The 15,295-nt window shown below is 40.5% G+C and overlaps 1 protein-coding gene across 1 annotated transcript in view; it reads right to left on the bottom strand.

Annotated features, from left to right (window-relative positions):
• The window catches only part of macrod2 (mono-ADP ribosylhydrolase 2), a 390,893-nt gene that overhangs the window by 19,684 nt on the left and 355,914 nt on the right, over positions 1 to 15,295 (bottom strand). The window contains exons 10-13 of the mRNA XM_083898062.1: positions 11,342 to 11,380; positions 9,698 to 9,757; positions 3,131 to 3,169; positions 2,639 to 2,683 (exon numbers count right to left, since the gene is read on the bottom strand). Coding sequence (XP_083754188.1) covers positions 2,639 to 2,683; positions 3,131 to 3,169; positions 9,698 to 9,757; positions 11,342 to 11,380 — 183 coding nt within the window. The remainder of the gene's footprint in view (positions 1 to 2,638; positions 2,684 to 3,130; positions 3,170 to 9,697; positions 9,758 to 11,341; positions 11,381 to 15,295) is intronic.

Below are 15,295 nucleotides of genomic sequence, written 5' to 3'. Positions count from 1 at the left end.
GAATTATTCATAGGTGTGATTTTGGCGTAACATCATTTAAACCAATCAGAGCTTGTCCTTCCCTTTAAATGCCAGGTGCAGCTGTGACACGCCGCTATTTAAGCGGCGAGATGGATCTGCCTCGTGTGCAAGGTGAACTCGCGCGAGCGGGAATAAATGCAGAAAATCAGCGTGAATAACAGGAGGAAAGATTTTGAGGAACTTGTGCCAAAGGCAGGTTTTGAAGAAAAGAACAAGCGCCAGCATTGAATGGTGATGAGACAGGAGTGCACAGTCTGATGTGACTGAGCAGCTGCGAATAACTATTTTACATTTGAGATGACACCTAGCGTCTGTACTTGTTATTCTTTCTATTCTCAGCTAATTAGCAGCATGACATGTTTCCTCATGGGGGGGAGGAAGAGGCAAAGGTACAGGAACAGGATGTGCCTGTAAAGACAGCAGAGTATGTGGTTCTTGGCCAGTGGACCCTCTGCCTCCACCATCTACTGACAACTCCCTTAGACTGCACAGGATGAGGAATAGCAACCTGTGTTTTAACTGATGAGAAAGAGGAGCTGAAGTGGGTGCAGGTTTAACAACACTCCAACATCGCGCTTGACCAGACCTTATTTTAAAACCAACACACCAATGGGCACACTGATGAGCTCAACTGCATTTGCCCCTTACATGACGGGTGCACTGTGTGTAAAAACAATGACTGTTCCCGATGGAAACAAGTACAACATCAAAAGATACTGTAGGGCCCTACATGCTGACACATAATACCACATATCAGGTTACTTAGTGTGGATTCCAATTCCTTCCCTCAATCTCAAAAATGCACGCTCCCTCTAGTGCAAGTGCTGTCCCGATTCTCAGAAAAATTAAGTTTAGGGGCAAGGGCTGTATCGCCCTCAATATTGAGATTTTCCGAGACCACCCTTGGGAGCAAGGGCTACCCAGAATGCATTGCGTGTTTTGACATAACAAAGATGGCGCCGAAAGCAGCGAAACGAGTACGCTACAAATTAAGTATTTTCTTTGTTAATAGAGATATAAAAATTATGAAAACCATTGTATTATCTTAGTTTAGGCCCATATTATGGATTACTGACGTCATTGTTGTGTAACATTTATTGTTAATTTACAATCTTTTTTTCAATAGACAGCCGGTGCGGACAATCGATCGTTCGCTATGGTTTACTTTTCAATAAGCCGTGGTGTGCGGTAACTGTCAGCTGAATATGTCCGTGGTTGTGGTATTTGTATGAGTATCATCTTATAACTAACTGACAACCTAATAACTTGACTGACAAACGGATCATAATAAATAATTGTGACGTAAATGTGTTCTTCTTCTTTTTTGGAGTTGACAGACTGGACGCAGCTTTGGCGTTATTCTGCCCCCCACAGTCTGAAGACGTATCTGCATTTAAGGGGTGTCCCATTTCTAAGTGACAATATAACCCTCAACACTGTTGAGCTTGAGGGTTAAGATAGGAATTGGAATTGGCCCCTAAACTCTAAAAACTAAACAAATTAAATGTGGACTTGATTTGTATTCTTCTCCCTCTCTTTCAGCTTTAAATGTTTAGTAAAAAATTAGAGAATACAGCAAAGTAATAAAGTCAGATGGAAATTGCAATTACTATCCTGCTGAATTCAGTGGAAAATCATTTATGTCAACAATATTTACCATTGTTATACATTTATGTTCTTTTGTGCGTGCTTGAACTGCGAAACAGTCGTCCAATGTTGATATTTAGCCCTTCTGAGACTATTCCATGGTTCAATCAATTAATCTTATTTTTATGAAAAAAAAAAAAAAAGTATCCATTGCTCTTGCTAATATATCTTAACATGACACCAGCTCTGTTTGTGTGTCTCATGAGAAAGTAATTACATATCTCAGGTACTGCCTGGATAGCATCCCAAGGCTGCATTTGCCATAACTCCTGAATAGAATATCTATAAAATTCATGTTCAGAGAGTCTCAGTCTGTCAAATGTGATGGGATTTGAATAAAACAAAAACAGAAGAGAGGCGAGGGCACTGCTCACTGCCGGTATGCAAATACGGAATCTTAATTATATGGTGGCAGCATGGAGGATATTTGGAGGGAGAGAAATTGTTCTTGCTCAAAGTTAATGGCTGTCCCTTTACACCCCTGTTTCTCTCCCTCACACACACACACGTTTGAGCTTCATTCATAATGAGGACACTCAGTGTCTATAACCTAACCTTTACCGTAACTTAAATCCAATTCTGACCCTAATTATAAAACCAGGTATTAACCAAAATAACCTCATCCACATGGTTTATATGCTTTTTGGTCCTCATAAAGCATCAAATACAAGAACACACACACTTCACTGTCAGTACAACAAAACACATCATAGTCTTGTGATGTGTTATGCGTTCGTTGCTCCTCTGCTGCTAACAAGACTGATCAGGTTACATCTCTAATCAAACTCGGAGCTGAAGTGAAAAGCAGAGCAGAGCAGTGAGCTCCATGCCACTCAGCTCCTACTGCTCCCCTCTCCTTGAGAGATAAGAGTCGGATCAATGAGCACTCCTCGCCTCTTAGTGAGCAACGTGTACAGTTGTGACACTCAGGACACAGAGAGTCATCCCCATCCTCATCCCCAATCCATACCTGGATTTTGGCTCGCCATCTCCACGTCTTCATTTCCCTCAGCATCTGTAAAAAAAAAAAAAAAGAGGAATTCAAATGAGTGGAAAACATTTGAGTTCAGTGCTAGACCCTGGAGTTGAATTGACTTGGCTTTTGATATCACCTCAAACAGCCTTTTTATTCTATCTTTTTTTATGTGGCTTTGTCTTTGTAGTGCAGTACAAGAGCAATGGAACGACAGAGACACGCATAAATTAAGTGGCAGAAAAGAAAGGGAAAAGAATGTCACTTCTAAAGCCATACATAATTGAGGGATTTCTTTGTTCCAAGCTTCTGTGATAAGAATTTTTTTTTATTTATTTTTTTATTATTATTAGACTACTGGCACAGAGGATGGAAAGACTGAACTGGAGCGAACAGAAAATTCAATTTTTGATGACAAATGACATCAAGAAGCACCAGTAGAGCCGAAAGGCTCAGAGCATGTGTTAATGGTCCGTAGAGCTACATTACCATTGGCACCCTCTTCTTCATCACCTGTTTCCTCTTTACCTGAAAAAGGAGTGGAAAGGAATCATCAGCCATATGCAAGCCTGCATGGGAATAATGCCAGTCATTAATTCTGAAGAACAAAGCTACCAGTCATACTAATGATCACAAACGGTTCATCTCTGGGCAAAAGATTCATCTTGTGAGACCTGGCACCTCGTTTTCAAACAGCCTCATCGACGTTCCTGTTTCACCAGCCTCAGTTTCAAAGGGCTGTCTTTCTTTTTATCAACGACAGAAACTCAGATTTTTATGCGTGTCTGACCGTATGCAAGGTTATTGATAGGGAAACTTGCTGCTCTTGATCACGTAAGGATAAATGTTTTGTTGAAGATATTATCACAGCTCATTTGTTAGCTTTGCTACGCCTTCACACAGCTTTAGACTTCAGTTGCGAAAGGCTTACAAACCTGTCATCACTGCGGTTGTTACAACGAACAAGATCTTAATTTTCTTAGCAGTAAGTATTCAAAGAAGCAGACTCCAGTTGTGTTTGCGACTCCGTCAGACTTTAATTAGGTGCAGCGCTGCTGCTTCGAGCTGAACGACGAAATTAGCATTCTTAAACGCATACAGTTAAAAGGCAGCATTACTATGTTTCACTTAATCACAGCTGAGGAGTGTTGGTGTGCTAACATAGACGAGTTGCACAGAACACAACTAGGCCACAGCGTGGAGTGATGGAAACGCAGCAATGAAACCACAAAAATAATGATTAAAGCAATATAGAATTTTTCAATGGTAATACATCAAGGAAAACTTAGTGGTACAACGCATACAATTGATTTGTTTTTAACCCCAGATTTGCTGAATATGTAATTGTTTGTTCCACTTTAACTCGAGAACAAAACATCAGTCTGTAAGGATCTGAAATTCATTTAAAGGTGCATTATGTAATAAATCTAAAGCAACTGGCCATAAAATCCTCCTAATATGTCACAGAGACTCAGGAATAATGTTCATATAACAAACTGAACTCACCAACAACAACAGTACAGCCAAAATATTTGCATTAAAAAAAAAGATTTTGCAGACTGCAAATCATGTTTATGTTTTGAAATCATGTTTTGGCATGTGGCGCCACCTATCGCCGTCTACCAATTATTGCAGTCAGTAGAGTCTCAGCTGCCGAGCAACCACGGGTTGCCAGTTACGTCAGAAAACGAAACCTAAAAGAAACTCTGTATTTTGAATTTGAATGTAGTAACCGTTTTTGGCCACATCCTTACATATGGCACCTTTAATTCAACTGATATATCACCCAGCCATAAATCAATGCACTGGACTTAAAATTATAATCAGCGTGACTTAAAATACAATATTGTATATATTTATACTGAAAACTATCATGTTATTCAGAGGGATTCAAAATGGAACGAATAATACTAACCAGTACATGCAGACATTACACCTCACCACCATAATCTCATGAACACTGGCCCACCTACGTTCATCTACACTCTTAGAAATAAAAGTGCTAAGTAGAACCATATACGGTTCTTTGGCTTGTCGTCATAGGAGAACCCTTTTTGGATCCAGGTAGAACTTTTTTATAAAGGTTCCACCTGGAACCCTTTTGGAGGGTTCCACGAAGAACTGTTTTAAAACCCTTTATTCAGGAAAGGGTTTTCATTCACAAATGGTTCCAGGTAGAACCTCAGGCCTTGTAGAAGGACCCTTTTGGAACCCTTATTTAAGAGTGTATCTACTCTGCAACACCACAGCAAAGTTTGTCCACAACACAAAGGACAGGATTTTTTATCCGTGCATCATATCTGTTACTTACACCCTCCTCAATCCCATTCTCACTCTCACAAATTCTGGTGCACACACAGACACACACACACACACACACACACACACCAATGACATTTGGGACAAATTGAGTAAATGAAAACCGTGACACCAATAAGGGAACATGCTCTACAATGGCTATTGTGCAGCTTACATAATTGCTTTTTTAACAAGCTGCAGAGAGAAACCATTTTTTCATATATATGCAATTTTGCACTGCACTCAGAACAATAAAAAAATTCCAGCCTCTATTAACTGGCCAGTTCTACCAGTTGGTGCACACATTTATCTCAAGTGCCTCTGTCCATCACACAGAACGCTGCTGACATACAGTACATGGCAATCCTGTCTATTAATCATGACAGGCATTTTGAGATGCAGCCACAGAGAGAGGGCTGAGGAGAATGCTTCACTGAGGGGGGAAAAGATGAATGCTTTGCACCTTAAACCCTGTTCTGCATTTAAAGATTTGGCGAGGCTGGTGTATCAGTCAGACTTGACCGCAAACAACAGTATATCAGATATAACAAAAAGGCTGAATGTAATTTCCTTCCTTCCGGTTATTTGATCAATTGCATTTGACTTACTGAACGGAACAGCATTCAATTTGTGATAAATGGTGCTACAGGGCAAAATGTGGGTAAACACACACAGACACACAAAGACACACACAAACCAGACAGAAAAACATTCTCTGTAAAGCAGATTATGTTTATAATGTTTTCAAGTTATGGTCAAATAGCACAGAGTCTCTCTCTTCTCGGTTAAAACACAGTCAGCGTCTCCAGCAGGACGCTCTGCTGGTGTGAACCTACCAGCAGGGGGCAGCATTGTCACAGCTTTCCTACCTCATGTCATATCACAGTGCTTTAACACTGCTTTAAACTGTCTTCATGAATCAGGCTCTGACATACTTCACACAGAGGAGCTCCAGCCAAAGTCCACACCTTAACACCATCGGTGTCGTCTTCTATGAATCGCTCTCTCAGAAACGGAAAGACAGAAAGGACATTCAGAGTCCTTTCAATCCGACTCTCGTTTTTGAATGAACGAACGAATGGCAGCACCGTCGTGAGTTTTGCTGAATAAAATGCGAGACATACACACTTAAATGATTTATCAATGTCAGCGTCACATTCAGAGGTGTGGTATCAGAAGGTCATCAACTATTTAGACGGTGATATACAACCTTTACCCGTGCGTCCTACTTGCATGACTTTTAAGTAAACACCAGCTGCAGACGATATTTTGTGGGAAGTAAAAGCAGCATTTAATATTTAGGGTGCAATAGTGATCAAGTTTTCTTGCACTCACACACACACACACACACACACACACAGTCTAGTTACACTCTTATCTGTTCACTCCCAGCCTTGTCTCTCCTATTCCCTCCATTAAAGCCAACTGGAGCAAAGGACAAAAAAAAAATGGGGAACTTTAAAAATTCATGAGACATGTGTAAAAGAAAAAGGGCTTTACAATGGCCAACAGCTATCATTCAAATACTTTTTTTTTGCATGTGAAGTGTGCTTGATGGTGTTAAGGATGGCATCCAATGGAGAAGTTCACCATCCGTCCACACATGGCGTTATTAATACGAATGTCCATCCACACTCTGCGCCATCTCTCACCATCTCCCTCTCTCTTCCTCGGGTCTTTCCCAGAAAAAGGCTCAAGCAATGCCAGGGAAACAGACCCAGCCAGGCATTGATTTCTGGCTCAATGTTCACATTTTACTGTGCCCTGCAACAGCCACTAATCTCACTAATACCAATCTGATATCAAATAATAGACACTGTGTGGGCTGCTTGCCAACTCAGGTGTGCTCCATACTCGACTCTGCTGGCTCGACTCCACCCTGGACCTCGGTGCCAGCGTTTACCTCCGTGTCTCACCCACCCTCTCCGTCTCCTACTCTCTGTTTTTCTATGGCTCGGAGCATCTGCATGCTGCGCTTGTGTTTCATGTGGATTACATCACAGCATAGCTCATCACACAAACACACATTTAATCAGTGACACTTTTTTTCTTCTTCTTCTTCTTTCTTTCTTTCTTTTTCCCCCAAATACACTTCAGGGGTTTTTCTATTTGATGAAGGATGGAGGTTTGGTTTCTTTTGAACACAAGTTGAAATGTTTTTTTCATTTTTTTTGAGAGCAACTCCCACTATTCACCAGTTGTGTTGGTTTCCATGTTAATAACATTAAAAGTGTATTTATGAAGAGTTTCAACACTGACAGGACGATCCTTTGAATGCGAGACACGATAAAACAGACAGTTAAAAATAGAATGAAAAGAAATAAATTTAATTCACAGTGAGAGGGTATGATGTGAACTGTGTTTTGATTTGTGTTTAATGTTGGTAAGGAGACAGAAGCTGCTGTATGGTTAGATTATGTGGTCTTTCATAAAGTTTAATTTGCGCTTCTTACTGTTTTTCAGTCAGGTCGCTCCTCAGAGACTGAAGGAGTCGGCGTGCTTGTGTGATGACAAAACAACTAAGCGCAGTCGTTACTTGTACTGTAGTACAGAGGAGCTCTATAATTACCTCCAGTCCACGAACCTGTGCATTCATCATGAAACAATAGGAAGCTTTAATGTTTTCTCTCTTCATCAGTGCCACGGCTAAAAGCCCCTCATCCTTGACCCGCGCACCGGGGAGAGTGAATCCCCAGAGTAGTGTGATGGATGTGATGGATCGCACTGAGCCATATTGACTGACACACTCCACCAACTCTGCTGCAAAGTGTAATTTATTCTAAAAAGTGCTCCACATATTGACTATCCCACAAAGATGACCTGCTTTGCTGACTCTATAGACACAATGGTAAAATATGGTGTATTTTGATGTAAGGGGATGTCAGACAGGTTCACAGATATGCTATGAGCCTCTCAGGCGTCTCGTAATGTCTGCCTCACGTAGCCGACAGTCTGTTTTTCACTGTTTGCATATCGCGTGCTAGGTGCTATCTTTGCATCAGAGTGTTTTTCGATGATTAATCCATCCTATGTGCTACACTGAACCAGACCTAACCTTTATGGTGTAGGCAGCGAAAATCATTTTGTTCTCTTCCTGTGAGAGAGGTTGTCTCAAGGACTGAGTGTTCCCATGCTACAAAGCTGTGCCAAGGCCTTTTGTGAATGGATTAGTTACTATTAAGCTGCTGGGCCTGATAAATTAGGATTTATAAAGATTATTACAAAATACTTATGCCCTCCTAATGCTGCTGATTGAATTTGTGAATCATTTTGAATTACTGCTCTGGATTACGGAAAGGTATGTTGAATAGGCAGAAAGAAATTAGTCACTGCACTTTGTTTAACAACATAGAATGTATTGACACCCTTAAAGTGACTATGTTATCTGGTCCTGCCTTTCACAATCTGGAAGAAGAACCATTTCCCCACAGAAAACAACCATGACTGCTATCTTCAAAGATTCCCCGCAACCTTAAGGCTTGAAGACAAATGGATGGTGTACGATTTTAATTGCCTAGTAACACCCTCCAGTGCAAGAATCTAATTATCTTTGGTCCATCGTATCGGAGAGGCCTATAATTGTTTCAATATTACACATCCAAGGGGCTGAAACTGCAGAATAGCCAGATAATGGCTTCTTAAACAAGTTTCCCTCCAAGAAAACATTCTTTTAGCAAAGACCAAGCTTCATCTTGTATTCATTTCCCCAAAGAGGAAGTTGGCACCAAAGAGCAAGACATTATTGACCAAGAACACACTCCATTCATACGCACAAACAACATTTTCTGTACACCCATTTGCTCCGACTGTAATGGCCTACAAGAGCACTAATCATTAGATATACATTACAACAATAAAAGAAAATATTTATTCACATAGTTAGATACAAGCAGGCAGAAGACTTTCTTTTAAAGGGGACATATTATGCAAAATCAAATTTCTAATCATTTGAATCCTTAAATTTGGGACTCTGGAGACCCTATCACTTATGTTTTTGTGGTCCTCCTCAGTCTAAGTACAGGAGATGAAACACGTGATGTTGACTTCTGCACTCATTGGGACGTCATAATGCGCTAAATTCTTGGCATTATTGTCTCACGGAGCTGAGCTTTGTCCTTAAAATACGCGACAGTGCTGGCGAGGGCAGCGGTATCCGAAAACCGGAAGTCCGCGAAAAGTTCTATTCTTGGCTCCACAGTGCAGCACAGAGTCCTACACAAACATTCCAGCCTCAGAGGATTTATCTGTCCAGTGGATACATGTTATATATGATGGCAATGTGCCTGCTGGAGCCTGCAAAGATCACTTTTCCAAATGCTAACTGCCTCTGTGGCTGATGTAATTTCCTGTCCTTTAAGTTTTACTTGTTTTTAAGGTGGAGCTTTAAGGTGGCCCTAAAGAGATACTACTAAACCGCGCGTTCTGAACAAGGCTGTTTTGGCAGGGTGATTGAACTGCTGTGGTGCTTCATCCTTATGGTATTTTGACCAAAGCATGTCACAGACATGTTCATTAGGACACCAGGGAACTAGTTTAACTTGGAGAAATAGGGTATAATATGTCCCCTTTAAATTGATTTCACCTAATAATGACTAACTGCTACTTTCATCAATCTTTTCAAACCAAAGTCTACATCTATATATATATATATATATATATATATATATATATATATATACAGTCTATGCTGTTGCAACTTTGATGGTTTCACTGAAAATGCAAACACACAATCACACTCACAATGAAAAGTATACATACCTATGTTGCCATCATCACTTTCTTCCTTGGTTGTGGAGTTTGTAGACGGCGCTGCGTTATCTACGAATAAACAAAAATACCTTGTGTTTTTGAAACACGTCTACATGTCTTTGCGGATGTTTTTTTTGCAATTCAAGCTCATCATAGCAGTTGTTATTTTAACTTCAGCTGACCAAGCTGCAAGAGCCTAAGGGAGGAAAAAAAATCCCTTTGTTGGGTTTATACCTGCCTGACAAAATGAACGACTCCTGTGAGGGGAAAAAAAGGGAAGAATGCAATGCTTTGAGACCAACTCCAGGGCACAGTGAGGGACAAAGCACGACTCCATGTGAGAATGGAAGTCATTTGAACGTTTGAATGTACTCCAGGTTGCACTGATTCAAAATCTGGCTGATGGAGCAGAATAAAAGGCCAGTTCTTGGCACTGGTGTAGACCATTAAACAAGGCCAAACTGAACTGGGACAGGACTGGCATGATGATACAACGGCTAGGAATTATCAGGGGTAATTTTCTTTGACTTAATATGTTGTTATGCTGTGTAAAATACAGTAGGTGGTGAGGAATATGACAGAAAACAACACAGTCATTCAGGCGCTAACAATAAGACAAACTGTCTAATGCACTTCCTCTCAGCCAAGTCTTTATGATTAAGCCATTACTTGCACATTGTTTCACTCTGGAATATCACATTTTACAGTGCACATATAAAACAGCCCTTTTATGTTCACCTAAAATTGAATCTCATTGAAAACACAGATGCGTGTAATTGGCAAATCATAGGGGTGACTTTGGAAGGAAAAACATTTTGATAGCACCCTGGGTTCTACATCTATGGTAATCTGAACACTTCCTTCTACTGACAGTAAAACTAACATTATTCTCTGCTTAGTTGGCTGCATGTGCACTGTGACATATGCGAGGGACACTGCAGTGAAAACACCCCCATTTTTGCTCTTATGTACTCTGACGAAAAACTTCCCATCAAGTGTTTTCTAAGACCTACTGAACTTTGGAGGAAACTGCTGGAGGCAGTAAATTCCATCAAGTATTTCCGAAAAATGACTTTCTTTGTCCCGCACACAAAAAAAAAAGCTGCCACTAAAGACTATTGGGTGTATTGTTTCGACTATTCATCCACTACACATACTACCATGAGGCTTTCTGTTTGTGTCATTGCTTATTCAGGACATGACTGCACAGACAAATGTCAATAGTTTATCTCGATAAGCTGTATCTGGGAGTTTCAGGCTGTGTGCCAAGATGGTGCAGTGATAAAAGCATTATGCACTGACAGTTGTGTTTGTGATATCGCCTGGCACATGGCGCTGCAGAGGGATGCTGCTCTGCCGTTTCTTTGTCACTCATTTTAAGCAGTCTGTCCGTAAGCTGGATGAAGGGAATGATGTTGGGAAATTGTGCTGCGGATATAAGCTCTTGTAATGCAATGTACCCGGCATGAAGAAGTGTCAGGCGTGAGAGTCGACTAGTTATCAAATGAACAAACATTCAATTTCACGTGCCGCATAAAACCTTGCAAATCACTCCACTGCCACGAGCTGAAGCTATGTGACTCACTCAGCCTCAGTGTGTTTTAATGGGGGTGTTCAGGTGAAAAGGCAACCATGAATTCTTCTGTCACTCACCTTCTTTCAGCTGTTCCTCTGAAACCTCCATGTCACTGTCTGGCGAAAGGGCGAAAAAGACAAGGTGTCAAACTTCGCAGTTTTATAACGTCTCTGACACAATGAGTTATCACGACTTTGGTGCTTGATTATTGTGTCTGTTTAAACCACTCAACCACGAAAGTTCCACAGAATGTGATTGAAATGTGATATACTGTACTAAAAAAAAAGAGAGAAAACACTCCCATTTGGGGAACCAAAAACTCTTTCACCACCTCCCTCCTCATCTCATCAGCTGCCATGCTCCCAAATCACACATCAACAACCCTTCACAGCCTCCCTGAATCCCCCCACCCACCAGACGGCCTTGGATTTAGTGAGTTATTATGCCAATAGACTGTGTATGTGGGTGTGTGTTTCACAAGACATTCTTTTTCAATTAAATCTATACTGGCATGCTCAGCATAAACGACACAAAACCTCACATTTCTTCAAATTACAAGGACCGTAGACTGCGGTGCGCAACTATACGCCTTTAGAAAAAAAAAAAAAAAAAAACCTTTGATTCTCTCCTCCTTTTTCCTCTATGGGTCTATTGTACAAGACAGAGTGAGTGAACTAGAGGTGTTTCTGAGAGGGAGGCTTTGAATGCTGCTTCAGGAGGAAGTGCAGAGAGAGAGAGAGAGATGAGGAGGGAGGAACTATGGATGCACATGACTACGATCGTACACGTCCTCAAACACTGTCAGATCTCAACAGCTCAGCATACCTTAAGATATTTTGAGTGAAGCCGCATATATACTGTATATATATATACATATATATGTATATGTATATATATTTAATTTGCAAGGCTGAGTATTTAAGATGTGAATACCAAGTACGAGTGTAGACACTGCATGATATATGTGTGTGTAGCTGTGCGTGAGTCTGAGCAATGATTGCGCCGTGGTTAACAAGCAAAGGCAAGCGTTAGCTTGATGAAAGGCTGTTGTCATCTGTTCTGTGGAACTGTAACCATCAAAACTCCCTGTGGATCCAGTGACAGGCATTTCTTTTGTACAACACTGAATAAAAGGGTACACCGCATTAATCTAACCCTGCTTGGGGAAACAAAGGAAGGTCCACTGATACAGTATAACAATAGTGTGAGAATGGAGCACGGAGTGTCTCGGCTACTGCCACATCCTATAATAATATTACCACTGCTCCACGCTGCTGTCAACATAGGAACAATTTATGTTTCTTAGTCAAGAGTAACAACATATGGCACCTTTTATAAATGTCTTCGTTCTTTCTTAGGGCAAAGACAACACAGTCACATGGTTTTATTCACATGGAAACAAACAGCTTTTTGATTACCTCAAAATATTCAAATTAAATATGCTAATTTATGTTCTTTTTGGGAATTAAAAAAAAGATTTCCACTCTCACATCTCTGCACCAGAAACATAGGGCCTGTAATTGGTTAGAATAGTGTGTATGAAAACTAGTAATGGTGTCTAAATGTTAAAAAACATAAACCAGCGCACAAACCCTGGTTGAAAAAAAAAGAAAAAAGCAAAGCTGTAATTTCAGTATTTTGTATGAGATAAACAGATTTTATTTGAACCTTTGTTTTGCTTTTTTGACAAGAAAGTGGAAGTAGGAATCCATGGTTCTCCAACTGTGGAAATACAGTTCTACTTTATATACATGTACCAGAGTAAGTGAATTTTGACCGGAGAGCGTAGAAATTGAAACAAATAACAAAAGACAGAGATAAGTCACCTTATAAATCTATGTATTCCCAATTTATACCACTGTATTTTAATGTTGGCGATAATGTTGTTACTTTGAGAACTCAATATTTTCTCAGGTTGTACTTTGTATAAAAAAGTTTGAGAACCACCGCTTTAGATGATACCTTTCACTCTATCTATCTATCTATCTATCTATCTATCTATCTATCTATCTATCTATCTATCTATCTATCTATCTATCTATCTATCTATCTATCTATCTATCTATCTATCTATCTATCTATCTATCTATCTATCTATCTATCTATCTATCTATCCATCCATCCATCCATCCATCCATCCATCCATCCATCCATGTCTACCAAGGCTTTAGTGGTGGGACATTAAGGAGATGCTCCTACAACGGGAATTTGGTGGGAGGTGTGTGGGTAATGGAGTTGGGAGTGTGGAGTGTATTAAAAGCCATGTAAATAAATGTCAATTGGAAAGTCAGTGAAACAGTTGGAGAGAATACAGCAGCCCCTTGTAGATCCATGGACTGTGTTAATGTTGTCAGCACTGTGGCTGATTGAGGAGGAGAAGAGATGGAGCCCAGCTTGTGGGCAGCCACCCGGATCATATTAGAAGAGGAGTGTACCCAGAATCAATTTCAACATGCTTTTACTCTCTACAACTGCAGCTGCCTGACTGCTTCCGTGCTTCCAAATAATATGAGCCGAGGCGAGCTTGTGGTCAATCATGATCTATGGGCGACTGTGAATACTTAATTGAGTCATGTCATATGATTAATTGCATTGATTCAGCTATATATTTTAATCAATTAATGGTTTACGCTTACTTTATGTAGCTCTAAAAATAAAACCATGGTCATTTCTTGAAATTTCCCACTTAATGGTTGCAGGGGGTGTGCACTGCTTCAAACGATGCTACCGCTGATGGTCCTCACAAGTGAATTGCAAGACGATCATAGCACTCTGGTGATGTGTACAATTTATGGCTTTTTGAGGTGTTTAATATTGATAAAAGAAGTTATATCCTGGGTTATATATATTTCGTGAGGTGGGTTATGAATTGTTGATGGCACCGCAGAGTCAAAGCTCTTCAAGCTGATAGTGTTTTAGCATGTTTGTCTATTTGCATATGTGTGCGTGTGAGAGAGAGAGCCCTTTCTTTTCAAAATGTACGACTATGAACAGTTAAAGTGTTCTTTGAGCTGGCACTGCATCAAAATACCTTTGTCTGTTTTGGAGACTCATTATGCAGCTGCTGCAGCTGCTTATTTGAACACTGGGCAAACCTTCACGCGTGCATTCTAATGTTTCATTGAGATGTCAGTGCTATAATATTCAATCGTTCACAGGAAGGAGCGACTTCCTGTTTTACATGCATGTGTGTGTGTGTGTGTGTGTGTGTGTGTGTCGTGTTGTGTAAGTGTGTATGAGTTTTCTTGTCAGCACAGGCTATTTTTCAGTGTCCACCTTCTGCAGAGATGTAACCATGCTTCGGCTCCTTCACTGTGACAGCTTGTGGGAATGAACATTGTGATAAAGCAATTTCCTGTATGCAAATACTCTGTTTACACGTTCCTGCTCCAGTCATTGTAACTTGACAGATTGCTTGAATATAAGGAGCGCGGCTATATGAAGAAAAATGAGAATAATAAGATGTCAATGAAGAATCCTCTGTGCCCATTCTCAGCTGTGGACATGCTTGAAACTGGTATCAAGGAGAAAATTCATTGGTTTGCTTGACCGTACACAAAAAGAAAGATCATGGCCACTATAACAGCTCAATGATAGCAGAGGTGGTGGAGAAGCTTTTCTTTGATATAATGAGGACAAATGATAAATAGTGGAGTGATGAGATAAGCGGAGGCATAAAAACAAAGAGAGATTTAGGTGAGAATCAGAGAAGCAGAGAGAGCGAGAATAAGGAAGAGCAATCTGACAGAGGTTTATTGAAAGAGAGAGGATGCTGCAGGAGACAGAGTGGGCTGAGGCCTCTGTGTGATGCTTTCAGTGCTGCTGCAGGATCTACCAAGCTCTGTGTCTCTGGCAGAGAGGATGATGAGATGTTCTGAAAGTGCTCGAGTGCACCTGCAGTGCTAATTCACAGCCTCTGATTTACTGCTATGATTCTGAGCAGTTTTTTTCACACCATGAAGTTTTGCATTCTCTACATGGTGTAATCCCACCAATTGACAAATCTTTCTTGAAAGCACATCTATCAACTT

Source organism: Microchirus variegatus, assembly GCF_963457635.1.
Source record: "Microchirus variegatus genome assembly, chromosome: 11".
NCBI classification, from domain to species: Eukaryota; Metazoa; Chordata; class Actinopteri; order Pleuronectiformes; family Soleidae; genus Microchirus; species Microchirus variegatus.
The sequence above is the reverse complement of the archived record's forward strand: the minus strand, read 5'-3'. Positions and strand labels throughout refer to the sequence as shown.